This window comes from Euphorbia lathyris, chromosome 6 (assembly GCF_963576675.1).
Source record: "Euphorbia lathyris chromosome 6, ddEupLath1.1, whole genome shotgun sequence".
In the NCBI taxonomy this organism is placed as follows: domain Eukaryota; kingdom Viridiplantae; phylum Streptophyta; class Magnoliopsida; order Malpighiales; family Euphorbiaceae; genus Euphorbia; species Euphorbia lathyris.
The window spans coordinates 84,473,158-84,488,141 of record NC_088915.1 but is presented as its reverse complement, the minus strand read 5'-3'; the positions used below and the strand labels follow the sequence as shown (position 1 = coordinate 84,488,141).

The following is a 14,984-nucleotide window of genomic DNA, read 5'->3' as shown; positions in this document are numbered from 1 at the left end:
TTAATGTCCCACTAATGGACCCATTATCTTCTCCTTTAATATTAGAAGGTGAAATTATCTCTCTAGTGTAGTGTTGGTCCATTGAGAAGAATAAAGTTCAATAGATTGTTGCACAAAATAAAGTTTCCTTAAAACTGAAGGCTTCTTGAGCCTATTTGTTGATAGATGTCAACTAATTTAACAGTATGAATTACACGGTTTTGATCATATCAAGGTTGTAAAAGACGTTAGGTGCTAGTCGGGCGGAGAGGGTCTTTACTGATTAATCGGCGATTAATCGGATTAATCGGATTTGTATTTTTTATATTTATTTATTTTTTATTAAATAAAATATTATATAAATATTATTAATATATGGATTATACTATGTAAATATAATAATATAAAATATTTAGGATAGAAAAACATACATATTTTAATATTATTTATATTAATATCCTTAAAAAATAACAAATAGATCAATAAAATAATATTTATAATAAAATATGTTAAAATAAAATAAATTTAATATTCTTAAAAATAAATTTAATATTTTAAGGTTTTTTTTATTTTTTTGTTATTTAATATTTTTTTTAAAATTAAAAAAGTTGACGTAAAATTTAAGGATCAATTTTTTCAAAAAGGCCGCCTGGGAGCCGCCTGGGACCACCTAGGAGCCGCCTAGACCTGCCTAGGACCGCCTAGGCGGTCAAAAATCGGTCAACCGATTTATACCGCCCGATTAGTGAAAATCAGGACGGTGTTCTAAAAATCCCCGCCTAGGCCAATTTTTAGAACACTGGATCACATGGACCTTAACGACCATGCACTATTTGTTCATTCACTATTAGATCTAAGCTTGTTAGAATCCTAAGGTGGAGATTCAAAGCATCCTGTGGCTTAGATTTAATAAGCATATATCTAACGATAAATGACCGAATTCACTTGGTCATTAAGATCCATGTGAATATTCCTAATGAATTACAACACTATAAAAAGGATATTCAAAAGGCCATTTGATATTTAAGTTTGGTATATATCAAGGATGTAAGAACGGATTATATCATAATCATATTATATAGCCCTAAACCATACGTAGCCCCCTGAACTTGTCATTTTTAGTCATTTTGCTCTCTGAACTTACGAGACGACCCATTTGCCCCTTCAACTATTTAAAAGTGGTATTAACAACCCTCTGTTTCTTTATAACAGAAACAATTATGACATGTTCTCATTGCAAACACCAAAATCATAATAAAAAAGGTAATGCACTACTAAAATAACCTGCAAATGAGGTTAGTATAGACAGTACACAAGTTCTCTTGTAAAAAATTGCATATAGGGTTGTGCACTACTAAAACAAGCTGCAAATGAGGTTACATATATGCAGGCTTCCATGAACACTTGTACTAATATCGGAACTTCATTTTGTTTCCGTTATAATGAAAATATGGGGTTGCTAATACCACTTTTAAATAGTTGAGGGGGCAAATAGATCGTCCTGTAATTTCAGGGAACAAAATGACCAAAATTGACAAGTTCAGGGAGAAGTAGGGGTGTTCATCGGTCGGTTCGGTCTGAAAACCGAACCGAACCGAAATAACCGAAAACCGAAAACACTTAAAATGAGAACCGAACCTAATCGAATAATATTAGTAAACCGAACCTAACTGGTTATTTCGGTCGGTTCGGTTCAATTTTCGGTTTTAACACATACTAAATAGTTAAAATAAAAAAATTAATTAATATTTATAATTTTATAAGTTTTAATTAATTTAGTTTAATCTAAAATTTTAAAAATAGTTACGCAAGTTGAGTAGCATATAACATAAAATTGATGTAAAGTTTGAAAATTAAAAATTAAATTTTTATTAAAATGTAATTATAAAAAAAATGTCAAATCAAAGTGATTCAAATTTTAAAAATATAAATAGTTGAATTCCAATCTTCTACCACCACAATTCGCATTACAACCATAATTTACATTAATGTTATTGATTTGATCAATATTAGTGTAAGGTTTGAACAGTATTAATGTATTTTTCTTAGTAGAATAATATTAATGTATTAGACTTAATATTGATAAAAAAAAAAATTATAAATAGTTACATTCTTTGGATGGTCGGAGAAAAATGCAAAGTCTCGGTCATATAAAGTTTCTACCTAAATTATAAATCTAATTAATCTATATTTTGGTCGGTTCGGTTAATTCGGTTATTTTGTCATAAAAACCGAACTGACCGATATTACCGATATTTTTTAATATTCAAAACCAAAACCGAACCTAATAGACCGAAAACCGAACCGAAAAAAACAGAAATTCATCAGTTCGGTCGGTTATTTCGGTTCGGTTCGGTTTTTAAACACTCCTAAGGAGAAGCGTATGATTTAGACCTATTATATATATTCTTATATATATTTATATATATTTTGCATGATTACGTATGATATAAATCACATAAAAATAATAACCATATCAAACAAATTATTTAGGTAAATTATGTTATCTGATTAACAGCCCATTTAATATTAATTAGGATAAATTTCAAATAAAACCCCTGTGGTTTCACTAATTTTCAGATAAAGGATTGTGGTTTACTTTTTGTCAAAACGAGGATTGAGGTTTTCAACTTTAGCAAAATAAGGACTTTTTCGATCGATACTATTAAAATCACCCATGAAGAAGACTCACAAGTAAAATAATGTTACGAAAGAAAAGAAATGAGAGAAAAAGGAAACTGAAGAAATGGTTAAGGTGCAAAAATACCCCTAACGTTTTGGATCATGAGTAATTTTACCCCTAACGTCTAAAATAGTGCAATTTTACCCCTAACGTTTGTATCCGAGAGCAATTTTACCCCTAATGTTGATAATTTGGATCAATTTTAGACGCTATTATAAAACACAGATATTTTTGTCTTTATTTTGTACCAATTGCATATCAATTCGTTCTAACAAAAAGGATTTCATATTTTTTTGTAGTTTAATAATAGAATTGAAGATTAATATTTATAAATTCGGTGAATTTTTTAACTTTTTTTTATCTAATTTGTACTAAAGACTATATTTTTTTTATTATTTTTTTCACATCCTAATATATATTTGTGATTTGTTACTGATAAAATGATGCACGTGTGAAGTGTAGATGACAAGATTCATGACCGAACAGACAGTTTGATGATATTATTTCTCAAATTGACCCAAATTCTCAACGTTATGGATAAAATTACTCTTAACTACAAATATTAGGAATAAAATTGCTCCTGATTCAAAACGTTAGGAGTATTTTTGCACTTTAACCCCTGAAAAAAAGAAGATGAAATATGCCTCAAGTAATGGATAAAGAGAGGTGAAGATATAAGAAGCAGGCCAAATAGGAGATGATGAAATTATTAATTTTAAAATATTTTCCTAATGTTTTTGACGTAATTTCCTCTATAATTTTGTAATAATACCTGAACTTATCTAAAAAGTTTGATTGATTCCATGAACTTTCAAAATGTCTCGATAGCCTCCTGAACTTGCATAAAATATTCAGTTAGCCTCCTAAACTTGCGTAAAATGTAATCAATTGATCACTCGATTATAAAAAAAGTTAAATACGGAAGATGTAATCCACGTGTCTTGAAATGTTATTACATAATTAAAAATAGAGTAAAAATAAAGTTATTACTTGTTCAACTATAAACATTGTATTCTCTAATATTACAATCACAATACTCTGATCTTGATTGTTTTACTTTTTTGAGACACGTGTAATATATTTTTCACATTTATCTTATTTTTTACAACCGAATGATCAATTGATTATATTTTACGTAAATTTAAAGAACTAACTGAATAGTTTATAAAAGTTCAAGGGACTAATGAGATACTTTAAACGTTCAAAGAGCTGACCAAGCTTTTTTTGAACAAATTCAGACATGTATTAAGCCAAAAGAAAATAAAGTAAAACACATTAATGATCCCTGGTGTTGATTTCTAAGTGACATAAAAGTTTTTTAAAAGTTACCATTATTCTAACGCAAAGCATCCTGAGATCTCTGATCTTTCATTGTTTAGTGCATTAAACTCTCGATCTTTCATTTAGACACATTGAGTCCCTGATTTTTCATTGTTTGGTGCATTAAGCTCTCGATCTTTCATTTAGACACATTGAGCCCTTGATCTTTCATATATGGGTGTATTAGGTCTTTTTGTAAATCAATTCATATATGGGTGTATTAAGGACCTGTTTGGGTCAACTGTTAGCTAATAGATGTTGTTGTTGCTGTTAATTGTTTGCGGTTGTAGTAAGCTGTTTGTCATTAATTGTTTAATTATTAGCGTTTTACTCCAAACCGCATGAAACATAGCATTTGGTTAGGTTTATATAACCGTAGCGTTTAGTATTTTCTCTGAATACTGCAACATTTTGAAACTTTTCACGAAACATGGATAGTTGTTTGTAGTTACTTGTTATTGACAAAATTATCATTCTTATTTCCACGAAATGTGTTTTCTTTTTTACATTATTTTTATTTCTAGAACAAAATTACCAAAAAACAAAGTTTTGTTGCGTTTAATAAATTTTTTATTTTTTATTTTTTATATAATTTATTTTTATTAATTTGTATAATATATTTTTTTATTTTATAATTTATTTGTAGATTAATTTAAAACATGTCCATATTAGAAATAAATATAAACTAACAGTAACAATTCAATATAATTTTATCAAACACTAATAATTAAACAATTAATAACAAACAACCAACAGCAACAAACAGCTTACTACAACAGCTAACAGCAACAACAATATCTATTAGCTAACAGTTGAATCAAACAGGCCCTTAATATATCCATATATGAATTGATTTACAAAAAGACCTAATACACCCATATATGAAAGATCAAAGGTTCAATGTGTCTATATGAAAGATCGAGTGCTTAATACACCAAACAATGAAAGATCAAGAACTCAATGTATCTAAACGAAAGATCGAAGGCTTAATGCACCATAGAATGAAAGATCAGGACCTCAGAATGCTTTTTGTCTTATTCTAAAATGAAAGTCAAAATAAAAAATTAACAAAGATATATTATCGACTTTTTTTTTATCAAGGTCACCATAAAGTATAGTGAAATACTTATTTTCAAGTTAACATTATATTACCGACCTTTTTTTTTTTTTATCAGCGTCACAATATGGTGAAATACTTATTTTCAAGTTAACATTATAAGGTTGTGCTTGAGTTTGTGATTGGTTCGAATATTAAGGAACTTGAACATGAACTTCCTTTAAGTTCAACTTGAAAGTTCGCAAACGGACTTTATTATTTTTTGGCATATATATTTCATTAATTTTTAATTTTATATTCTATATCATTTAAATTTGTTAGTAAATTATAAAACATATAAATTTGAGTAAATTCAAATCAAACCATTCAGCCGAGACTAAAATTTTAAGCTCGGCCGAGCCCAACCTTGCCGATTCTCGAGCCGAGCCTATCTAGGCAGCTCATTAACACTCCTTGGACCGAAACTTGTAGAATATCTCATGATTCGGTTAAATTCAAACATGTTTCCATTCACAGATGAATCCAGGGAGCTAGAGGTTTGAGCAACCACTGATCGCTGGAAAACGCCGAAAATTTTATAAAACGGGGCTTTTATGTGAAAAACACAAAAAGACATGAATTTAGCATCCATAAATCACGAGAAACCACCACAAGCACTCCAGTTAGATCAGTCATTGTTTCCACTTCAACAAAAACAAACTATCCTATTTGTTCTACGAGACTTGAGATTTAACAGTCAATCATTTCATTAATGAACAACAATTATGTAATTTAGCGATTTCAGGATTTACTTAGCCATAGGAAGAGATGACACGTGTATGTATTATGATCTATGAGAACAAAAAATATATATAATGGTAAATGCTATTTACTTCTGTTCAGTAATGAATAAAGAACATAATTCTTCTACATCAGCCTCAAAATCAAAAATATCCTCTCATATTTTCTGTAATTAATGAAGAATTTCATTATATTCTTATTCCTGCTCTATATTTTGCCTCTTTTTTTCCTTTTTAATGAACTAATTATTTTTCTTCATTTCATGTATTTATAGTATATGTGACTAGTTAATGTATACTAGGGAGATGACAAGAATACCTCAGCCTCCGATACGAAGCAAGCGCATTTTGTAAGGCCACATCCACCCTTGCGCTTCCTCGAAACAACGAGTCGTAAAGCTGACAGACAAACTGTCCAAGTTCCTCTTCATTATCATCCCAGAAACCTTTATAAAGTTCCCCGTTTTTCTCTGGATCGCTATCTTCCCAATCACTCATTGGACTGATTGGCTCTGCATCTTCATCCTCAGCCTCTTCCTCTCCGATCTCAAACTTCCCATTCTCCATAACTTGGAATTCGTCCGATCCATGGCCTGACGTCTGTGGGATTTCTGGGGGATCTGCAGAAGGGCATATAACAGATTTCGCACCAGAATCCAGAAAGGCCTTGATTAAATTTGGAGTAGGTCCATATGTCCCTGTGCAGATTATGATCCTGTCCCTCCAGGCTCCAACCTAGACCACATAAGACAGCATAGTTATTAAAAGGCGCAAGGCGCATGCCTGAGCGACACAAGACGCACTAAAAAAAATAACATATAAAATCATAAATAACGACAATTAACATTTCTAAAATGCAACAAATAGTCAAATACTAAATAATATCTAATTATATATAATCTTAAACATAAATTTAGCATGAAATAAATTTGAATTTAACTACTAAGTCTTCCATATCATAATTTATAATAATAAATTCTAAATCTAAAAACTGAAGTTCAACCAAATCCTAAGTTAATAATCTAATAACTACTTTTCATCAAGACTAAAGTCTCCGCGGTCCATATTCATCACTCATCAAACTATGCGATATTTCTACCACTCAAATGTTATTTCCTCTTTTGTTTATTTCTTTTTAGTCTAATTTAATTTCAGAGGGTAGATGATATAGAGAGAAAAGGGTTGGGATAGAACCCTGAAAAACAGTGTCTGTCTTATAAAATGCACCTAGTGCACGCTCTGCCAAGGCGCACTCAGGGGAGCACCTCTTGAACAGAACTCGCCTTTTGGCTTCTCAGGAGACATGTCTGGAGCCTAGAGCTTTTTGCATCTAAGGCGCGCCTTTGATAACTATGCTCCCCATTCATTTGTTGTTATTTGAAGTACTCATTTTCCTATTGCTTCATGTTTAACCCGACTCATTATCATTCTCCATAATGTTAATTTCCAGGCTAACAACAAGAACTATCCTTTTGTGAAGCTAAAAATAAGTGTACTATACAATCTATAAGAACTATTGATTCTCTAAACAAGTGGATTATTCAGCAGGACAATACAGTGTACTTATCCTTCTTTAAACAATCCGCAAATAATGCACTTAATTGAATCCGATAGCTCTAACAGTGTCAAATCAGCCTACCAGAGTTCAAAGAATAATAATGACAATCAAGCGCAAAGGCAAAAAGTTCATGTTTGTAAAGCACTGGCTTGACTCAATTCACACAGAAATACAGAAAGTTAAGATCTGCAAGTAGATTACTCACCATGAACCCTGGTAAAGCAGGGAAGTACTTAAAATTCCTATGAGAATATACCAATATTCACATTATCATCACATATCAAAATATGGCAGGTAAGCTTTCCGTATTCACATAAGGATCCATAGAAGTCCAACAGAAATAAGCAGATCAAATAAAAGCCAAGAAAAATACCATCCAGCGAACATCGTCAGGTGTTAAGTGCATAGAAGGGACTGTTCTACGAAACATATATGCCCCAATTTCTTGGTCATCCTCCATAACCTTCAGAAAACAGTAATAAACATTACAGGAAATAAATAGGGAGTGATTCTCTACTCTACAAATACCATACTGAATCATCCAAAGGGAAATGAAGAATTCATAAACATACCTGTGTTTGCCGTCCTATGTAACGATGCACAACATTTCCAACTTGAAAATATGGTCTAACACGAACAAGATCTGCAACAGATGTTATATTCGCAAGAAGCGATGGAAGCTTCTTGTGGCGGCTTCGCATCATTGATAACAAGCTAATTTTAACACTTTGAAGAAATTTATCTGCAAGATCTCCAGGTTCAGCGACAACAAATACATCATTCTGCCAACTGGAGAAATAATCATCAAGCAAGTTAAAGGCAGTGTAAGAAACTCGATTTTTATATTTGAAAAAAAAAACCAGCCAACAAAGAGCAGTGAACCTCAATATTGAGCCTATTGAGTCATTTTGAAGGGCCAAATGTATAATTCCCACTTGCGGAGTGTTCTGTAACCTTTCATGCAATGAAAGTACAGGCAAAGATAACTGTCTCCGTGCTGATGGAGATATTGGTGGTGATGCAGCACTCTTTCCAGATTGAATTCCATCCAAGCTTAAAGGTGGGACCATGTCAATGCGCCCAACTTTTTGTGGACCAAAATCGGGACTATAAAAAAGAGGGCTTGGAGGGAAGCTTCCAGTAATCAAGGGTGAGGTAAATGGTGAGGGGAATGTAGTAGCTGGCACTGGCTTCACAATCCCGGATGCCCCAAGTATAAGAGATAATCTAATTCCATTGCGCGCACAAAATGCTTCTAGAGCCCTAGCATGGTACATAACCCGTCCTAAGTCAAGACTATGCAACGCTTCAACAAGTAGCACACTGCGCCTCCAGCCCAAAGAGGGACTATTCTCATCTAACACAAGAGCAAGGCAAAAAAACTCAGGTTCAGAAAAAAGGAAGAACAAAACAAATGTAAACCTCCTAATAACAAATCAAATAGTACCTGCATTTGGTACCTTAGCCTTGGGAAATTGCTGACTTTTAAAATTCTCATATAACTTATCTTCATGGTGATATGGGAGAAGTAATCTCTCACAGGCATTTTTAAAGGCTTCTGAATTAGTATTGATGTATTCCTCAACTGCAGCTTCCAACTTCTGCCAGTTTGATGGATCAGTCTCATCCAGCTCCATATCACAACGTTCATCAACTGTGACAGATACCACGTACGACGCTGATTAAAGGCTAAAGTTCCTTATCTTATATATATATATATATATATAGTTCTTTTAGTTTTTTTTTTCTTTTAAGAAAAATGGTAGTCTCAAAAAATAATTCCTAAAAGGGGAAAATAAAGCATTTAAGATATGAAAAAACAGGATGATTAAAGGAACATCCTTTTCAAAATAAATATGTTTCATACTCCTAAAGCAACAACTCAAGACTTTCAACTGTTCATGTACCTGGATTAAAACGAAAATACTGTATTTCAGGGAGCATTGGAAGCAATGCACTCAAAGCTTCCTCCACTCGATCAACAGAGCATGCACTCTCAATCAACACTTGCCCAGTGTCCAAATAACGCCAACCGCCTTTTCTCACCTACAGGAATATTCATGGTTAATGAAATAAAATAGAAATTTGGAAAGACCACCAGAAAAAGGAAATGGAGGTTAGAGTATACATTTTTCATTAAAACACAATGCTAGTCCATAAATAATTACAATTTGGCACCTCGACAAAAACAACACTTTGTTCTTCCAGTCTTTCAATGGTTCTAACCAAAACTTCACAGTTTTTCCCACCATTTCAAACAAACGTTTTGAAAACTTCAACGATTCTGATTTTCATCTTTCTCAACATAGACCTACTTGCCAAAGTGATCTAGAGCATGGATTACCTTCGACGGGATTGTGAGTGTGCTATGTCCATAGTTGAAGGAACAAATAAAAATATAAATATCTTGTGTCTTGAAATGCGATAAAGTTGAACGCATCTTTGAATCACTCAGTGAAGCATAATAGGACAATTCAAAATCAAAAACTCTATTCAAGGTTGCACAATAAATAACGTACAGGCAAACTGCATCAAATTAAATATGGCCACCAACATTTTAAACATAATAAGCATAGTATTTAACCATAACCATCAACAGTATCTTGACCACTTCAATGCTATGATGAGCATCTAAATCTCCAAGTTCTTGAAGTTGCCATAGATAAATCGTCTAAAATTTGCATGAAATGCTTGCTCTTCTTTATTCTATGGTTGTCAGATGAAACTTGATTTTGATGAGAGCCAGATCAATAAAGTGATCTGCATAACAATAAAGTGCAAACTCACATGGCATAGAAGAATAAGTAGAGAGTCACCTTCGTTGGAACAGAACCACATCCTATGGAAACCAAGCAGTCAATTTTTGTGTCAGGCCATAGAAGTTGTGCTTCCCTAATGGCAAAAACGGTAGGATTGTTTGCCACAATAGCACCATCTTGCCAACGGTTCACATCTACATAATCAAACAAACATTCAGCTCATTAGAACTTACGGAGCCTACGAATGAGAGATCAAAATATGGTGAGCATGTTGATAGAATACCATCTGAGAAATCATCAAGATAATATGGAGCAGCAGATGATGCTCTTATAGCTTGCCAAACATAATGCTTACAACTGCCAATAAAAGCACTGCGTTTATAGCCAACTTGACCTCCTGTAGTTGATATTCCTAACACAGTAGTTCCTGGATTTTCTGAATTTGCAATAGGCACTTCAAGTGTTCCAGCAGGGTACTGAGTAATAGTACAGAAAAATAGTTAAAGATAGCCCATCAAGAACTAATATAACAATGCAAAGTCCTTACAACAGAATTAAGATATATACATTACATAAAGTGTAAGGTAAAAATTTCATTGAAAAGAATATGCAAACCTCAGGATCTGACCTGATAATTCCTAAATACGTAAGGTTGGGCTGGCGTCACACTAACCAAAGTTGACACAACAAAAACCTTGGGTACGTTTTTCACTGCTGATTCTATTAAAAGGTTGCCATCATCATCAGCACACATTTCCTTTAACAGTCTCTCAAACTGGTCTGCACTGTGCTGCAAGACAAGATGTTATTGTATTCCGTTTTTTGGCCAAGTAGGATGGGTGCGGGTAGTAGAAAACATTAGACATTGCCATACACAAAGTAATTGAACAGGTATATATCCAGAATCAAGCATTAACCAAAACACATTTAATGCAGTTATGTTTCTGCACAAAAGATAACAGTCAGCAATGAGCAACATTGTCAAACCCTTAGCAAAATTTATCATGACAAATTTTACAAGTACTCATGGAATGTCTAGTATTGCATGTCACTTGTTATAAAAGAACAGACAACTGAAAATTTAGAAAGGGAAGGAAACATATATAAATGAACCATCCATACTTTAGATCCATGTACCACGACTCTGAAACTTTGTGATGAACTTTTATAAAGCTGATCCAACTTTTCTCTCCAGCTTGCTGCCTCATCCTTTGGTGTAGGTTCAGCAAAGACAAGCTTTCCTAAAGAAGCATATTTTCAGAGAGTGACAACCAAATTGAAAGTCACGAAACTAATGTAACATATCTTTTAGAAAACCATGTGTACCAAGATTTTTATATATTTCTTCACATTCGGCCAAGGTCATCAGCTTGATACCAAGAGCTACAGCCAGCATCCCACCCGTTGATGTGCCACATATAAGGTCAAACAACTCATGTATACGCTTTCCAGTTCCCTTCTCAATTGCTTTAAGCATCTGGACAGTTCCCAGACCTTTCATACCCCCTCCATCCATTGAAAGTATGCGTAAACCTTGCTTTGCAACTTGCCTTCCTCTTATGGCACGCCGCAAATTCTCATTTTCTCCTACAGTAGCATAAATAGACCACTCCTTATATGCTAATACACAAAACAATTTGAGAACATTAAATACAAACTAATTTACAAACCAAGAATTGCCAAAGCACGGGCTGCTGCCTTATTAACACGTGGTTCAGATGTAACTGTCAGCCGCAACAGGAGATCCCGTAGACTTTCAGAGGTCACCAAGATACGGCGATTCTCCAAGCAGAAAGCGAAATTTCCAACTACTACTAAAGCTAACCTTTGCACCTGGTGAAACATGAACCTAAAATCTAGTAACTGCAGATTACTAAAACCAGTAAAAAGAACATTGATATATAATAAAAGGAGGTGGGCATCTCACCTCTGGGTTTCTGTGGGCACATAACATCTTTAGTGATTTCAACATATCCTTGGTTAACATCTTTTGAGATACAGAATCAGACGCAAAAGACAAGGTGGCCACAACTTGCAACACTGACATTACTTCTTCTTGTGCAGCCGATCTCAGTACTGATTCGATGGGTTGCATTATGTCACATTTCATTAACTGCATAGCAACTGAAACATCCCCGGCAAGAGAGGATAGAGCAGAGCATGCTTGTTCAACCTGCCACATATTACAACTAAGAAATATTCCCACAATGACAGATAAAAGATAATGATGGGATTCATAACAGATAGGATTGGAAAAATACCACATGCTGATTATCACTACTTATCATGCTAATGAGTTGTCGCACTGCATTCTCATCTTTACCAACAACAACACGGTTTCCTTGGTCTTGAATTATCTTTGCTAGTGCAGATGCCAGTAATGGGTGATGGCATGAAGAAAAACGGAATATAAGAGAAAAGAAAGCACTCAGCTTGTGTCGAGATGCACCAAAATAAGAGCTGTTCTCCATCTACGATAATCAAATACCAGAAATTAACTAGAGAAAGCAAATAGCTTAAAAATTCCTACAACTATTGTATTATTCGTACCTCTATTTGTACACTCACTGATCTTAAATTCTCATCAGCTACAATTCTCATATTTGCGAGGGATAGGTGGCGAAGTTTGCGCAGCGGTAGAATCTCAGGAAGGAATTCCAGAGGATTACCGAATAGCCTGAGAATTTGCAACTCTGCCACAGCCCTGTCATTCAACTGGAGATAAACAATAAAGCCCAAAGAAAACTCTACTGTTTACAAGCTTTATCAGACGGAAAAGGGCAGAAGTGTATTTTTATTTTTGCGTAAAATGACCTGAAATCAAGAAGAGGACGGACAAGCTTGTTGTGTTCCAATGAAAGTTCAACCAATCCAACACACTGTCTCAATTCAACTGCTCACAGTTTCAATCAAAATCATATAACTAAATGAACTTCAGAACATTAATAAACCATGATGGAACAGGCACTGTCAGATAATAAATTCCTACCGGGAACTGAAATCAGCATGTTGAAATCAACACTTAAAACCTTCAAACTTTTTAATTGACCAAGCTCTGGTGGCAAAACTGTAAGCCTATTGTTATCAAGATACAGCTTTTCAAGGTGAGGCAATCCAATTAACTCAGCTGGCAATACCTGTTAATAAAACCATTTAACAAATTATACAAAACCAAGGTGCCACAGAAAGACATGCTTGTCAAGGAACCAATCAAACCAAAAGCTTAAGATGATAGTTAAGGCTCAAGACTAGTTTTTATTATTATCTCCGACACACACCCCCACACCCCACGCCAATGGTTGTCAGGATTCGAACACTTGGTCTAAGAGGCTCTGATACCATGTGAAAGAACCATTTGAACTAAAAGCTTAAGTTGATAATTAAGTCCTAAGAATAGTTTTATTAATATTATCTATGACAATGCTTACTCAATGATGAGAAATCACATGCAAGTAGACAAGGAATACGTTCAATTCAGCAAGGGTTTTATTTACAAGCATTCTCAATGATGAGAAATCACATGCAAGTAGGCTATATAAACATACAGTTAAATGATCTTAAAAACAAAGTATTACAGCGGATATTAAGAGTCAAATTGACACAAAATAAGAACTAACCGATAAACCGCAACCACAAAGGCCAAGGTAGGTGACAGTCCGCCAATGCTCACCATAACCCAAACCAGTAGCATCCACAGCTCCACCAGGGGTCAAATTTGACCTCATCAACCTTGTTAAAACCCCTACTCCATCACTTTGCTGTCCAGACCCTGCCTTGCTCAACATCATCCCTCGCAACGGCTCCCTCCTCTTGATTACCTTCATTTCTACCCTCACATTCTGTTCCTCCTCACCCCTCTCCTCACCCTCGCCTCCCTCCTCCCCAACATTAAAATCCACCGTCACACAATCCTGCGGCGAAGGCAGTGCCACCATCAACTGCGACTGCAACCTGAGGGCCACCTGGTCCTCGTCATCCGCAGCCGTCCAATCCAAATCAACGCGAAATCCAAGATCCTGATCTAGAACCGGTGACGTAGGCGAAGACGGAGAAGACGAGGAAAATGAAGTTGAAGATGAAGTTGATGTACGGTTAAGATCGTCTTCTGATTCTTCAGTACCATAGTTAAGCGTTAAACGGAAGATCTCCGAAGGCCTTTTCCAGCCTAATCCCCAAGACATTGTACAAGAATGAAAAGAACTCTCAAGATTTCGATTTGATCGAGCGGTTACGGACTGATGACGGCGCGACCGTTGAGAGAAATTCCCCGACGGAGGTGGTGGTGATCGATTTTCCGAACGAAAACATCTGAGGCGTTAGGAATGAAGGTTATGGGGGAAAAGAATCATAGTTAGAGTTCAGAAAACAAAGAATGAAACAATGGCGGGAGAGAGAAACGGGAAAATGATAAACGGGAAATTATGCAGATGGGTGCCGGGTTTGGTGAAATGTTGAAAATCTTCTAGATTTCGGTACTTTTCGTTGTGGACGAGGGAAGAGTAGCTACGACGTCGTTTTTATTAATACGGTGACGTAATGTACACCCCATTTCTGGTACAGCAACTGCAAGTGCTTGTTTGCCGACTCCACTTAAAAGATTAAATATTTCATCAAAACAATTTAGACAATGAAATCAAAGTCGTTACATATAGGGATGGCAACGGCTATTCTCCTCGCGGATATCCGGTACTATCCGATCCTAATGGGACTATTCGTACCTTGTATAAAAGGGTATGTGACGGGTATGGAAAGATCTTCCAGGATACCCGTTATCCGTCATAAATTTTTTATATATTAAAAAATATTATTGTGTTTTAGATGTAAGATATGTGATTTGAATACTAACCTT

The 14,984-nt window shown here is 34.6% G+C and overlaps 1 protein-coding gene across 1 annotated transcript; it reads right to left on the bottom strand.

Annotated features, from left to right (window-relative positions):
• Nucleotides 1-5,870: 5,870 nt before the first annotated feature.
• On the bottom strand, nucleotides 5,871-14,601 carry LOC136232283 (phospholipase A I). Its single transcript, XM_066021343.1, has 18 exons — nucleotides 13,753-14,601; nucleotides 13,125-13,272; nucleotides 12,950-13,028; nucleotides 12,686-12,839; nucleotides 12,397-12,606; nucleotides 12,063-12,308; nucleotides 11,806-11,968; nucleotides 11,462-11,722; nucleotides 11,258-11,376; nucleotides 10,764-10,925; nucleotides 10,419-10,611; nucleotides 10,193-10,329; nucleotides 9,284-9,422; nucleotides 8,824-9,030; nucleotides 8,259-8,733; nucleotides 7,949-8,165; nucleotides 7,750-7,839; nucleotides 5,871-6,553 (listed from the first exon to the last, which is right to left on the bottom strand). Exons 1-18 carry the CDS (start codon nucleotides 14,314-14,316, stop codon nucleotides 6,107-6,109), a joined length of 4,011 nt encoding a protein of 1,336 aa, XP_065877415.1. The 5' UTR covers nucleotides 14,317-14,601; the 3' UTR covers nucleotides 5,871-6,106.
• Nucleotides 14,602-14,984: the final 383 nt, after the last annotated feature.